Consider the following 15316-nt stretch of genomic DNA (forward strand, 5'->3'; position numbering starts at 1 on the left):
TATGCCATAGGCTATGTCCATAGCCTCGGTAGTGCACAATAGGGGCTCCAAAGTACCAACTTGCGACCTCCCTTCCTTTTTCACCATTACTAGCGTGGTGGTTGTTAGCCCTTCTACCATTCTGGGGTGGGGTGGGGTGGGGGTGGTGGTGGTGGTGGGGGGGGTGTGTGTGTGTGTGTGTGTGTGTGTGTGTGTGTGTGTGTGTGTGTGTGTCCGTGTGTGTGTCCGTGTGTCCTTGTCCTTTAGCGGGAACCCTTGGGTGTCCCCTGCCTAGGCTCCAGAGTATCTGGGCAGGAAGTGAAGGAGGAGTCTTCCACCCCCCCCTGTCCTTTGTCTTCCTGAGTGCCTGAATAGGACCAGCTCCCACAGGGGGGTCTGGCTGTCCAGATTGGACAGCCAAACGCACCTTTCTGTTAAATGCTGAGCGAGATTTGTTAGGCGACCCCCAGCACATCAGGCCTCCCCACATCAGAACACTGCTCACATTCCCCCAACATCTCCACCCCAGCTTCGAGGCTCAAGGGATTCGGTGAACCCACAGAACCGAAAACACCGTACCTTCTGTGGTGTACGGGCTCAATTACAACCTTTTCTACATTGGCAACTGCCTTGGAGGATATATCGCAGAAGGGGCGGAATCACGTGATACAGTGCGACGTTCCTCACGTGACCTTGGTGGACGTCACATGACCCAGGGATACACAGTATAAAGACCTGGGAGGCAGAACGATCATTGCTTCTCAGCTGGCTTCGGACCCTGTTTGGCGTTACCCCTTGCTACCTCGATCACGGAACTCTACCTCGGACTCTCTTGGACACCCCTTTGTACCTCTGCTTGGAACTGTTTACCTGTTGCCGGATTTTGGACTGCACATCGACTTGTCTTTGGATCTTCCCTGTGTATCCTGCTGTACTTCTACGCCCGAGTCAAGCCCTATCTTACAGGTGGCCTACCCGTATCCACGCTCACCTGCGGTTCTACCACTCCAGGGATCGCTGTATCTTTCTGAGCCTCGAACCTCCCTACTAGGTTACCTGGGTCTCCAATACACCAGATAGGTAAGACACTTTAGATTCTTTTGTTTACCTGCCAGTATTGTGATTGCCTGGTGCTTAACCTCATTCCTTCTTGACAGCAGCATCGGTGTTCCAGAGGCTCCGTGGATCTGGGAAGACATCTCTCACCTGTGGCCTCAAGGGTCGCACAGCGGGTTTCTATTTGTTCCTCTGTGCGTCACTTGGGGACGGAGGTCTCATCGGTCTACACGACACTCAAGTCAGAACAAGATTGCAGAGGAGTGTGTGCTGGAACTTTATAAAAGGTGAGGCTTCTGGAGTGAAAAGCAAGTCAACCACTGGAAGCTGAAGTAACCAAAGAATAAGACAAACTGAGACGTCTGCAGACCCTTTGCAACACTGTGAAGTGACCACTGCTGTCCTGACCCCTTTTTCTGTGAGACAGAGGAGCTCCGAAGAGGACGGCTCCTTCCCGTTGGCTGGTGGGAACAACCAGTCCCAAGACGAACTTTGAATTGAGCCATCTCCCAAGGTCGTAGGAGTTTCCAGAGTTGCCTGACCCCGTTGCCCATTTGGAGTGCATCGTTGTGGAAAGGCTGAATCCGTCCAAATCTTTGCCGAACCCACAAAGATACTCCAGAGATCCAATCCAACTTGCCCAGACACCCTCATCGGAGTGTGGGACTGCAGGAAGCGAATAAGATTGACCAAATGATCCGTGTCTTTTGTTGGTGCTGCTGAAAAGGCACTAACACCTAAGAGTAAACCAATAAATTGCTAAAGTCGTGCCCCAGGTCCTCCCTCAAGACTGTTGCTGAGAGTCCCCCGTCCAGTGTCCTGCCTTCAGTCGTAAGACCAAGGAATCCGGAGGTCGGGTCCAGAGCTGCAACATCGCGGAGCATCCAGCACAAACGTGTTCTAACCTAAGGTACCATGGGGAAAAGGGTATTGCTTACCTGATTCCAAGAAGTCGCTCCAGAGCATTGGCGTGCACCTAGAGTTGTCCAGGGTCACACCCTCTTACCTCCGACTCAAGCCGCTGCTCGTTTCCCTTCATCGAGCCCTTTACAGGTCTCCCTTGTTAGTTGTTAACTTGCTACTTCTATAACACTAAAAACTGGAGGAAATCCACAGGTACTCTTGTATTCTGCTGCTTGTAAAGACTTTGAGCCCTCTTCGAACTGCCTTTAGCTAGGGTTGCGTTTTTGTACTTAAGACATACTGGCTGAAGAAACTCTCTGTAGAACCTTGAACCAAGCTAATGTTACACTAAGTAACCATTTTTCTCCCTTTAGGAGACTTTACCATTTGTGTTTGCAGAGTAAATGTATTACCGTATGAACTGTTAGAATCCTCAGGTGCGCGTAATAACCGATAATACGATAACATTGTCTTTTCCCTTTCTAACGTTGCTACAAATTTAACTGCGAACACACACAAAAGTGAAGGCGCCCTTTGAAGTATATTCTCAATTATTTAGAAGTGTTCTAGTGTAAACGTCTAACCTTTTTAAAGTGATTCTGGTGTACATATAATTGTCTATAAATTATACGTGTACGTTTCTTTGGTGTGCAGGTCTAACTAAGGTTCAGTGTACTTACCGACAGCTCACATATTCCTCTTAAGATAAGCCTGACTGTTCTGCCACTCTACCAAGGTCCTGAGTTAGTACAGACTGATATTAAGAGTTTGAGATCTACAAACCACGGGGATAGTTTACTAAAGTCTTACCACCAGTAGGATTTAGAGAAACTCCCCTAACACCTGCCCTCACAAAGACCTAAAAAAGAGGATCGTTCCTCCAGTTTCCTGTCCTGCCATTTGAGTTTCCACCCAGCTGACCAGAATACACATCACATTCCACAGCAGTGACTCACAGGAGCCGACGCATGTGCGATAACAATTGGGATGTGGCAGCTGTGATCCTAAGAGGTACCATGCACCATGCCTGAACTCAAGAGCTTATCCTTCCACCAGCATGGGTTAACTATGATCATAGTTGTGGTACAGGGGCATATCTTAAATGCTGCCCCTGTGCTGCAGCTGTCGAGTGGGCATCTTGTGACCTTTGAACCTATTCTACACCACAAGTAGATTAGGCGCTACGGATCAGGCTACTGATAAAGCAGGGCACACATACATTATGTGTTTGGCATGTAGTTGACAAAAAGGGGAATCTTTTTGAGACTGTTGTGGGTCTATAAACCGTGTCATCTGGTCCTTTTGCTGTTGTCATTGAGCGGCAGGCTTCAAGATTACATCAATGAGATATCGCCTTGAAAAGGTAGGACATATTAGACTCAGACTGTAGGCTGTTTTTAAAGCAAAGCACAAACAAACCAGCTGTTGAGTATCTGTTTTGTGTTTGTCATCTTTTGAATTCTTACTAGTGTTAGCCCATTCACATCAAGTGCAGTTTCATTTAATTACAGTGAACCCGAACAGCATACATTTACAATACCCTCAAAATAATATAGTGAATGAAAGTCAATGTTTGTATTGTTTGAATATTTTGTTTGGTGTATTTTCCTTTTGTAATCTATAACTAACTAGAGTGATTATTACATCTGTTGAATAACAAATGTTTTTTCTGTGAAATTGTACTCAAATGTTTTGTAATTTGGACAATAGTTTTAACTATGTTCATCTTTTTGTTTTTGTCAATATTCTATCTTTCCTCTAAGTGTTGGACCACTTCATAGTGGCTTGGAGTATAGCATAAATGCTAAAAAAGAAGGATTTGTTTTGACTTCGGTGCAGGAAACAGTGGGAGACTTCAAAGCATTTGCTCTTGCTGGAGTGACTTTTGAGGTACAACTCTTTATTCTTCCCCCACATTTTTATTTTGTGCTGCAAATTGTCTTTCAATAATGGCCCAACCGGGCTTCATTTATTTACCTTAAACATGTCTGTCAGTGGAATTATCTTTCAGTATTTCAATTCAAAGAAATATTACTTATGGTAAAGGACCCCTCCCCCCCAGGTGCGTTTTTAGAAAGCATGCTAGTTTCTTTTGTTGTGCATGCAACTTTAAATAAACAGCTAAGCGAATGGTTGATCTGGACCCTTTCGAGGAGACTGACATGAGCAATACACGTACTATCAGTCCAACTAGCTCAAGCTATTGGGTAAACTACTATATTAATGCACTTTTATGATCTGATGTTTAATCTGGCGCATTCAAATTCTTGGGAGGAAAAGGTGTCCTTCAGTGATGGAAACTCCCGTCCCTCGCGCACCTCATATACTGAAACCAGTCAGTCAATCTTCCTGCTATTCATGAGTATTAAAAGAGAGTTGTAGTATATAATATAAGGCATAAATCACATACAATCAATGTAAATATGTGTCTGTTTTTACTCTCGTAAAAATGTTTTATTTTCAGTGACAAATTAATAAGTCCACAACAGTCAACATAAAAGAGCTTTGCGCGTTTCGGGAAACTGTTCACTTCATCAGGAGCAATGGTTCTTTAAGTAACGGGTACTTCTCCAGCATGGGGTCTTGCATGGATTCACATGCTCGTTCCCCGTCAGGCCGGGAATCCTCGGTAAAAGAAAAAACTGTTTTGAATGGATTGTGTCCTCCAACGTATTCCACATCTTTGACATGCTTACACAGCTGTGTACATTACATGTCAAAGATGTGGAATATGTTGGAGGAACATCCAATCGAAAGAACGTTACCAGTTGGTAAGTAACTTGTTCTTCACTTTCACTTACAAACTGTCTTTCTCCTGTAAACCAATCTCTGAGCTCTGGGTCATACTGCCCCCAGCCACTGACTGCCCTCTCCCTAAGCCCCTCCTCTGACAGGCATCTTCTGATTTTTACTGCACATTCAAGTGTTGGGAGTCCTCGTGTTTTGCTACGAGAGCTTTTCTACGTTTTTGCACTTTTTCGGTTGAAAAAAGTTCTGATTTTTGTTAAATAGAGCCAGTGTGCTCATTCTTCCTTTGCCCGGCAAGCAGGGATCCATTTGTCGGTGTCTTTAAAAGCCCCTCAAGGTCAAGAATCGTCAAGAGTTTCATCAAATATTCCAGAAGACCATCAGGCCTACACCGCACGCCAGACCATGTCGGAGGAGGAGGAGAGAGGATCCCCCATCAAGCTCTGCTCAAGCTGCGGATTGAGGAATGTGTTTGTGGAGGACAAACACTCCCAGTGCCTCTACTGTCTCCATCAGGACCACAGGGAAGCGGATTGTGAAATCTGCCTTAGTTTCTCCAAGCGCACTGTCATGAATCATCACAGTAGGTTGGCGGTGTGGCTCAACGCCAAGGCATCTACCCCGTGCGGCAAACAGGAGCATGCCTCACCCAGGACTGGCCGATCCGAGGAGCAGGTTTTAAGTCCCTTGAGGGCGCTCCATCCGTGGGGGCCCATGACAAGGCCAAGCACTGCAAGTCCGTTTCCGTCTGGGTCGCTGCGCAAGCGGGTACCGCGACAGGCAGGGCGCGCTCATCTTCACCGTCTGCCTCCATCTCAAGTCATTGCTCCACCTCCTCCTCGAAGAGGAAATCGGCTAACCCAGGGAAGCTGCGGATCGAGCTGGTAGCGGCTGCCCTCTCAATGGTGGAAGGGGCTGGCCCGGTCCAGGGGACCCCGACGGCGGCCAGAGTGGCCCTCCCCCCGAGGCAGGAGACCTCGACCAAGCTGGTGGAAAATGCACCAGAGAAGAGGATGCCATCCCTAAACCCGAGACCTAACCCTGAGGATGCAAAAAAGGGGCTGGGAGTGGATGCTTCAACCGTGCTCCAGGGCACGGATATTTCTTCCTCGGACGAGGAGGACCTGGTGTCCGTTCACACGGTCCCGGAAGACGCGGGGAACGACGGCGGAAACGGGGGGTGACGATGACAGGAATGCCACAGACAACGTGGGCGCTGGGCCCAGCAAGCCCACCCCCCAGAACCCCCAGACACTTCCCAGGGACGATCGGAGAGGAAAGAAGACAGCCACGCCAGGGCCTGACCGATGATCCCAAAATTATCACGGAGACGGTTGAGCAGGATGGCATGGTTGACTGTGTCCACGGCAGCAGAGGGATCAAGTAAGATGAGGACAACAGGGGGTGTTGGAATCCAGGTTGGAGAGCAGGTCTTCACGGATGCTCAGGAGATCAGTTTCCGTGCTTTTGGCAGCCCTGAAGCCAGACTGATGATCATGGAGACAACCAACAGATTCAGTGTGAAGATTGAGCTGGCAGATGACCAACTTTTCCAAGAGTTTGCCTAGGAAAGGAGTGATGGGGATTGGGCGATAGTTAGCTGGCAGGACGGGTCGGCAGAGGTTTTCTTGAGAGTGCACAAGGGAGTGCTTCCGGGCGGACGGGAAGACTCCAGTGGCGAAGGAGTGGTTGCAGAAGTCAGCCAGTGCAGGAGCCAGGGAGTCAATGTGGTTTTGGAGGAACAGGGATGAACCTGTTTTGACAAGACTTTCATAGATCGGACTTGTCTAGAAGCCTTGTCTGGGGAGAACTGGGGAAAGGCAGAGAATGAGGGAGGAGAGGTGGCCGAAGAAGGGCCAGAGGAAGGGCAGGGAATAGAGGGAGGAAGGGGAAAGGAGGAGAGAGAGGGGGACAGGATAGCCTGAGTTTTAGAGATGAAATGAGAAGCCAGTGCCATGCCGAGGGCCTGGGAAGGGACAGGATATGTAGAGAATGCAGCAGGATTGGCCAGTTCCTTGCAGGAGTTCTGCCGAGTTGTTAGATGCCGCAGAGACGCGGGCTTGGATGTGAGCTCTCTTCTTGGTGAGGCCAGAGAGACCGTATTGCCTTTATTGCAGGTGGCAGGCCAGTTTGTCAGAGGATGGACATGAGCCAACAAAAAAGAGGTGTCCCCTTTCCCATTTTACAAGCTGTATGTAGCCCTCCTAAAACTAATGGGGGCATAAACTTGTTCCTACCTTGTCTATGTATGAATCGTCACCAGATGTTTGACAAGGGGACTACTGAGGGACTTTTCCACATTTCCCTACTTTGGTTGTGGTCTATAACTGCTTCCATAGTTTATGCAAATGCCTACTTGCTTCGGGCCCTGTGGCAGTTAAACTAAAGAGAAATGACCGTATACAACCAAATATCTTAGAAAAGACAATTTATATAGTCAAAAGGCAGTTTACGTGATACAAGTGTGTAGCAATCAATTTGTAGTGACACATATAAACAGTGTGTGACCAAAGTAAAACAAAATATCAGTGTTGCATTTTAAATTCTTAGTGTCAACCACATATTTGTAGGAAGGGGATAGGCATAAATTCTGCCTAAACAGTTCCTACAATATATTTTTAGTGACATGCAATCAGACAAAACAATTACGGAACATAAATGGAATGTCACATGCGTACTGAGGTGTAGTGGCCTCACTAGGTTAGTTTTTTTGAGCAGAGTGTTATTAGCAGTTCTTGTGACTTCGGTGCTCAAAGTAGACTTTCTGAAGTCAAGGTCATTGGACTCGAGGGATATCTCTGGTTTTTTAGCCAACGTGTTTAAACAAACATTTGCGTTACACACTAGTGGGTGAAGAAAAGGTACAAATGCTATCCATAGTCTTCATCTGTAAATTGAGTAGTGTGTGCACGTTTCGGTGCTTGGAAGTACTTGCAAAGTACAATGCACCTTCTTCAGGGCATCCAATTGGTAGACCCTGTGTCAAAATCAGAAAAACAAGGGTAGAAAAAGTTGGGAGAAGAGAAATGTGGGGTTACCTCAGGTTAAAAAAGCTGAAAGTGCAGCTTATTTGAAGTAATTTGAAGCTCTGGGTACCGGCTGTGCTCGTGGCGTCGTCGGTATCTTGATTCCAAGCCTCCTATGGGATCCGGGGGAGGTTTGCAGGACACTCGCAGGGGACCCGTGGCAGACGGCTGTGGTTGCAGACTGTGGGGAGCTTATAGGTATGGTCCTCTATTCCTCTGGGGATATGTTGCAGATCCATGGGGACATAGAGGAGGGAAACACGATAAAAAGGGAAAAGGGGTTGGTCAGCTCCTTTCAAACCCGTTGTGTGGTGAAGGATAGTGCATGCTTGGGAGAGCGGCTGGCGATGCCTAATTACCTGGCTCCTGGTCTCTGTATGTAGACCCGTGATTCTGTGGTGTCCGCTGTGCCCACCTGCGGTCGCTATGGTGGGGTCGGAAAAGGGGGCACTGGAGAGGCCACTTCTCTGTTCCACTTCCTGCTAGACAGTGGTGGCATCTGTCTGTGGAAGGAGAACGTGTTATTCCAGTTGACAGTGGGACTAAGAGTAAAATGGTGGTACTGCTCGTATCTCTTTCCACTTCCCCCCTATCTTATACGAGAAGGGAGAGTGGCTGGGTTGATCTCGCTGTCCCTCACCTGTGGAAGGAGCTAAAACGATCCCTGTTCTCTGTCTGGGTCCGTGTCTCCTATTGCAGCTGGAGGTGCGCTGCACAGGAGTCTTGTGTGTTCACGAACACCGCCTGGTAGTTATGGCGACCACTGCAGGGAAATGAATGCTCATTGGTGCGACGTCACCAACCGAGGGCTCATTACTTGGCGTGCTTTATGATTGGTGTCTACGTTTTGCCTAGGGAACAGACGACGCCTGAATTGTAGCGGCTCTGGGCGTGTAATGGTGCGTCCTAGTGGCGCGAGGGGTTTTGCAACAAGGAGCCAGTGGTATGTACGGAGGTACGAGCCCCGTGTTGAGTGTACTGACATGGGTAGTATGTCGGGTAGTACGGGTCGTATGGACACATAACTTATGTAAGCCGGTATGGTCAAAAGGCGGGAATTGCTGCTGGTCCCGTCTGTGTACATAAGTGTGAGAACGGTCAGTGATCTGTCCGTGTGTATGTATGTCACCTGGCACACATCCCAGTCAGGTGCATACTGCATCTCATTCCCATGTGTCTTGTTGCGGTGGCATTGCGTCGGTATGCTTCATGGGTCGGGTGGGTGCACAGCTCTATATGTGTAGGGAGATCAAAGTAGGCTCGGTTGGAAGGACTCATTCAGACCATTATGATACGTATCCAACCGGTGTATCCACCTAGATTCTCGATGTAATAAGCTCTTCAGGGGGTCAGGGCCTCCCTTCACCTTCTCCAGTACCCACCATGTGAGGTCATTGGGTGTGTGTTTCTCTGCGATGAAATGCAGTACTAATGGGGCGGTTATGTTCTTGCACCTTATTCGTGAACGGTGTTCTGAAATGCGTAGATTGACTGCCCTCATAGTCTGGGCCACGTACTTAAGTCCACATGGGCACTGGATACAGTATACCACACCTTCACTTTTGCAGTTAGTGTGGTCTCGGAGGTGCCATTCTCGTGGGCCTATTCTGAATGATTTCAGCTTTTTCGTGAATTTGCATGACGCACAATTGCCACATGGGTAATGTCCTTGTAATGGTCTTAACACTCTTTGCCGCAGGTCAGGTTGAAAAAGTGAATGGACAAGGGACTCCTTCAGGTTTTTACCTCGTTTGTAGGCAAAACGAGGGGGTGGGTCGTCCGGTAAACTTAATTTGGCTATGTGCCAATGCTTCTGTATGGTTTTCTTCATTTGGGATGTGTGGATACCATGTGTGATTACACATGTCAGCCTATCTTCATCCTCTTCATTTCGTCTAGTTAAGTTGTCTTGTTCAATAGTATCTCTCTGTTTGTGTTAAGTGCTCTTTTTGTTGCTTGTTTGAGGGTTGTAACCGGATAACCTCTTGTCCTGAGTCTGTTGGTGAGGTATTTGGAGTGTTTCTTAAAATCATCTTTCGAAGTGCAGTTCCTCCTGATCCGTAGGAATTGTCCGTATGGTAAATTGGCTCTTGTGTGGCTGGGATGATTACTTGTGTGGTGCAGTAGTGTGTTCCGGTCAGTTGGTTTCCGATACAGGTCGCACTCCAATTTCCCCTCCTTGTGTTGGATCGTCAAATCCAGGAATGTGATTTTATTATTACTATGTTCCATTGTGAATTGGATCTCTTGGTTGCAGGTGTTCAACCATTGCCAGAAGTGTGTAAGGTTGGTTTGATCCCCCTGCCAGATGAAGATGACGTTGTCTATGTATCTAAACCAGGAACTCACATGGGTCCTCCATTGGTTGGTTTGTGATAATACATACTTTTCTTCGAATGCGGCCATGTATAGAATCGCCATACTTGGGGCGAATGCTGCCCCCATGGCTGTGCCCTTTGTTTGCAGATACATCTGTCCATCAAAAGTGAAGTACTTCTTAGTGAGGGCTAGAGTCATAAGTTCAAGTATGAAGTTGGTTGGGAACCTTTGTTGCAGTGGGTTTCTGGTGAGCCATTCTCGTGTGCATTCAATGGCCTCCTACTGAGGTATGTTAGAGGGCTTTTATGTCCATTGTCACTAGAATACTCGTTTCCGGGTCAAACTCTTTGCCTTCAAAGATCGAGATCGTGTTTTTCGTGTCCTGTAAGTACGTATCTGTTTGCGTGCTCAATGGTTGTAAGAAAGTATCTATAAACGTACACAGAGGTTCTAAAATTGAGCCGCAACCTGACACGATCGGGCGTCCCGGAGGGTTGATGTGATCTTTGTGAATTTGGGTAGGGTGTACGTCCCCCCTTCCTTATCAGAAATGCTGCTTCCTTCTCAGTCACCCAGTCGCGTTGCATTGCGAAGTCGACTATTTCGGCAATCTCTTGCTCTAGGTTTTTGGTTGGGTTACTGCGGAGTGGAGAATAGCATTCTCGGTCTTCCAGTATGGTAAGTACCATTTGCTTATATTGAGTTGTTGACATAATGACTATCGCCCCACCTTTGTCTGTTGGTTTGATTATTATGCTTTTGTTATTTTGGAGTTGTGAGGGCTTGTCGCTCCTTCCAAGTTAAGTTGTGTTTCAGTTTAGTTTTTTTGGTTTTCAATTTTTTGAGATCCTGAAGGATACATTTCTCAAATGTAACCAATTCCGGTGGTATTTGATTGTCCATAGGGGTGAAGGTGGATTTAGGGTGTAGGCCTGTGTCTTCCACTTCTTTCTGTGTGTCAAGCTCATGTTGTTTAAAGAAGGTGCGCAGTCTAACTTTGCGTAGGAATGTTCTAATTTCCATTTCCAGGTCGTACCAGTCGGTTTGCCTGACCGGTACGAATGTAAGCCCTTTGTTCAGAAGACTTTTTGTTCTGTGGTGAGTTCAATGTTCGCCAGATTGAATATCGTGGTCATGGAGGTCTCGTCCTGAGATGTCAATACCTCGGTAGGTAGAGGATGTACATGAAGCACGCCATTTCCTCTCAGCCAACCTGCACTTGCGTTTAAGGGTGACGAGGTCTGAGTCGTACCAGGAGTTGCCTTTGGCTTTGGGCTTCAGGCGTATCCACATGACAGGGACAAGAACATCGAGAGTATCGGATACAGCACAGTGGAGCATGGAAAGGGCTGTGTCAAGGTGTGAGTCAGCCAAAGAGGGGGGGGGGCGTGAGAAAGTGGCGGCGAAAGCCTCAACTGACACACGCTTCATGAGTCGCATGACCGCGAAGGTTGGTGGCAGTGATGGAGTTGGCTTGGCCTGAGGGATAGAGAGGGTGAGCTGGGAGGAAAGGAGAAAGTGATCACTCTAGGAGAGAGGAGTGATGAGATGGATAGAAAGGGGAAGGTCTGAGGAGATCAGAACATCCAGAGTATGCCCTGCAGAGTGAGTCGGGCCAGAGGGGAGAATAGATTCGCAAAGGTTGTGAAAGAGTCCAGAGGAAGGACAGCAAGCATCCAGGTGGATGTTGAAGTCTCCAAGAAGGAGTTGAGTGGTCGAGACTAGGTGTCACAGGTTTCCCCCTTCTCACCTGTCTATGTTGCCTGATGTCCTCTTTAGGTGGAGTCTTCTTTCGTATGGTTCGGGACTTAAATAAGCCCACTCGGCCGTCCTCGGCTTCCAGATTACGTTCAGCTTCGATGACCAGGATCACGGGAAACTCCAGGAGTATTCAAGAAGGTGTTGGGTGCACGCGGAAGCGGCACAGGGATTCCGGGAAGTAGGAAAGAGGGAAGAAGTCGGGAGAAGGGAATCCAGGGGCCAGGGGATAGCAAGTAGCACTAGAGAAGGTTCGGAGCACACGTCCGATCACAGCTAGTAGCAGCATTGAGACGCGCGGGGGTGTGGCTTCTTTATAGAGTACGCTGCGTAGAACGTGAAGACTGGCAAGCAGCGGTCTGAGCTTGCCGCCATGTTGGTAGTATTATGGAGTGTAAGGTCTGACGTGTCAGGGACCAGGAAGCCCAGAAGGGGCGAGTTCGATGGTTCATGACACTAGGAGGGAAGAGGAGAGGTCTGCCCACTCAGAGAGGAAGGAGGAGATCTGAACAGGTGGCCGATAGATTGTAGCCACAGTAAGGGAATGGCTAGGAGGGAGAGAGAGCCTGCAGACGAGGCATTTGAAAGAGGAGTACGCCTGCGTAGGAATGACAGAGGCAGGAATCCACTCGTGGAAGATCAGGGCTACACCCCCTCTGGAAAGGTTGTTCCTGGGAGTGGATCTTGTTGCCGTCAGGGAGGAGAGTGTCAAAGCTTGTGACAGAGCCGGCCGTGAACCAAAGCCCCCCTCATATCCCCCAACAGGTGCACCTCCCCAGAACGATAATAGCTAAAATAATGAACTACAAAGACAGAGAAAAGATCCTGCCTTCCTCAAGGGATGGTGTCACTATCCGAAGAGCATGTGCTAATCTGGCTGTTTACTTGGACTATACTCTTTGAGTACAGAGACAAAGGGCCCAATTTAGCCTCGCAAAAGACTCTCAGAGGGAGCACAAGAATGGATGGACACTGAAAAGATTGCTCCAGTGGCCGGAAATAAAAAAGTTAATTCACACCATAAAGTTCATGTTGCTCAGATAAGAACGGCATGCACCCTGGTAACATTGGATGGCTCCCATAAAGCGGTTGGTACAGTGCTATCCGATAACTGGGCCTCTGGTTTCATAAAAACAATGTTATGATTGACACCTTTTAGAAAATAATGAATCTTCAATGCAGGAGAGCACCCTTGGATGGTATACACACCACAAGAAGGCACCTGCATCCGCTGGTCTGCTACAACCCCTGTTAGAATTTCAATTCCGGATACTAGTTGTAAAGTATCCACCCACTGCACACCAGCCGCCACAATCCCACACAAGGCTGCTTCATGCGAGAAGCGGGCACGCCTGAGCATGCATTATACAGCTGGGCGATTGTTGGGTTTTGGGAGGGAGGGAGGGAAGTTAATGGGCAGTTTGTTCATTTTGTCTTTTGGTAACGTCCGGACATCCCCCTAAATGATGAACAGAAAACTGTACTATTGAAGTTATGTAAACACCACCTGGACAATAACCTATTTAGACATTTGGGAAAAGATAGGTGAGTCAGCATGACCTACGAATTATGGCTGGAAATCTCAAAATAGTGACCTGGAAGGTATGAGGTCTTAATAGCTATATTAAAAGAAATGGAATACTTAAATGTTTTCGTAGACATAAAATTAGCATAGCACTGTTACAAGAGACACATCTCACTACTGACAAACAGAACACATTAACTAAAAAATGGGGAGGACATATGGTTAGCTCAACGTATTCAACATACGCCAGAGGGGTTCCAATATGGGTAGCACCATCAATACCCTTTAGCATACTTCAGATCAATACTGATTACTAAGGCTGAATGGCTCTTAAATACGGTTTCCTAGAGAACAAGGAAATAAAGTTAATAAACACATTTGATTGAAATCATGATGCCACTACCTTTTTCCGATCATTATACCTCATACTTAGCCCATATAGGAACTGCAACTTGATATGCGGGTGCGATTTTAATTGTACCCTAGACCCCACCTTGGACAGATCTGATAATACATTTTAAAAACCAAACCCCCCGCTTCAGTACTAAACACCCTATTGGAATCCTTTTGGATTGGCAAATATCTGGCCTGTTCTTCACTCACAATCTTGTGGATACTCACATTATTCGGCCCCACATGCAGTACACACCAAGATTGATTATGTTTTCACAGGATCAGAAGTTGTGGGAGAATTTATAGAAGCATAAAAGCTTGCGTCTTATCGAACCACGCTCCACTTCTCCTTACATGGCAAAATGCCCCTTGCCGCGGTCCCGTCACCACATGGACATTGAGAAGTGAGACATTGCAGGACGTAACTTTTAGAGAACATATAAGGAACAGTATCCGGAATTAATTTAGAGACAGCACAGGTAGCGTGTCTACAACAAGTACATTATGGGAGGCATTTAAAGTGGTTGTCAAAGGCGAGGCAATTACAAAATCGGGAGGTATCTGAAAACAATCCACTCAAGAGCTAGCTAAAGCAGAATTAGACTTGGAACACACTGTTAAAACAAGTACTAGCAAGAACTCTGAAACTCAAGATGTAATAAAGCTAAGATAAAAATGCCTGGCATGCTGGGAAAAGACTAGGTAAGTTTAGCTATACAAAATATGTAGTAAAACATGCAGAGGGCGACAAACCTGCTAGACTTCTACCCTGGCTTTATAAAAGTGATACTAAGCACAAAATGATTTGTCTGTTAACAATTATTTGGGTATTCCATGTAATACACAAAAAGAGGTAAATAACACCCTTTTCAAATACTATAGCTCTCTGTACAAAGAAGATACCCCAGATGGACACCCAGACCTTAACGAAGCTTTAGACATGAACAAACTTCTGCAACTAGTTAGTGCAACAGTGGAATTATTAGACGCCCCTATAACTGCAGATTAATTCTCATCTACAATTAAAACACTACCTACATGCAAAACTCCTGGGACGCATGGCCTACCAGAGTGTATTCTATAAAGAATTTGCCAACGACCTTGTCTCAACATTATTGGAAATGCTAGCTGAGTCATACAAGTTAGGTTCACTCCCTATGAATTTGCTTGAATCAGTGATACCTTTGCCTAAACTAAATAAGCCTCCAATGGACTGTGGATCTTATAGACCCTTGTCCATGTTAAATCAGGACAGTAAAATACACACTGCAGTATCAGCAAATAGACTGAAAAGGGTAATAGACTTAATACACCCGGACCAAACTGGCTATGTGTCTGATAGAAACACGTCATGGAATTTAAGGAGAGTGCACCACATAATTGACAGTACGAAACTAAGAAACGAACCTTATGTGGTGGCATCCTTAGAAGCCATCAAAGCGTTTCACTCCATTACATGGGAATGGTTATCTGCTACCCTATGAAGATTTGGAATTGGGCAACAGTATCTTTAGGTGGGTACAATTAGTATATACCATACCAATAGTCAGAATTAAGACCGGTGAACACTTTCAATGGTTTGCTTTCCTCCTGCAGATTCATCGTCTTG

The 15316-nt window shown here is 46.9% G+C and overlaps 1 protein-coding gene across 1 annotated transcript in view; it reads left to right on the plus strand.

Moving 5' to 3' along the window:
* The window catches only part of LOC138569235 (BOS complex subunit NOMO1-like), a 1101991-nt gene that overhangs the window by 549976 nt on the left and 536699 nt on the right, over positions 1-15316 (plus strand). Inside the window, exon 22 of the mRNA XM_069647049.1 lies at positions 3702-3828. Within this exon, the coding sequence (XP_069503150.1) occupies positions 3702-3828 (127 nt within the window). The remainder of the gene's footprint in view (positions 1-3701; positions 3829-15316) is intronic.

Source organism: Ambystoma mexicanum, chromosome 2q, assembly GCF_040938575.1.
Source record: "Ambystoma mexicanum isolate Mex_15411 chromosome 2q, UKY_AmexF1_1, whole genome shotgun sequence".
NCBI classification, from domain to species: domain Eukaryota; kingdom Metazoa; phylum Chordata; class Amphibia; order Caudata; family Ambystomatidae; genus Ambystoma; species Ambystoma mexicanum.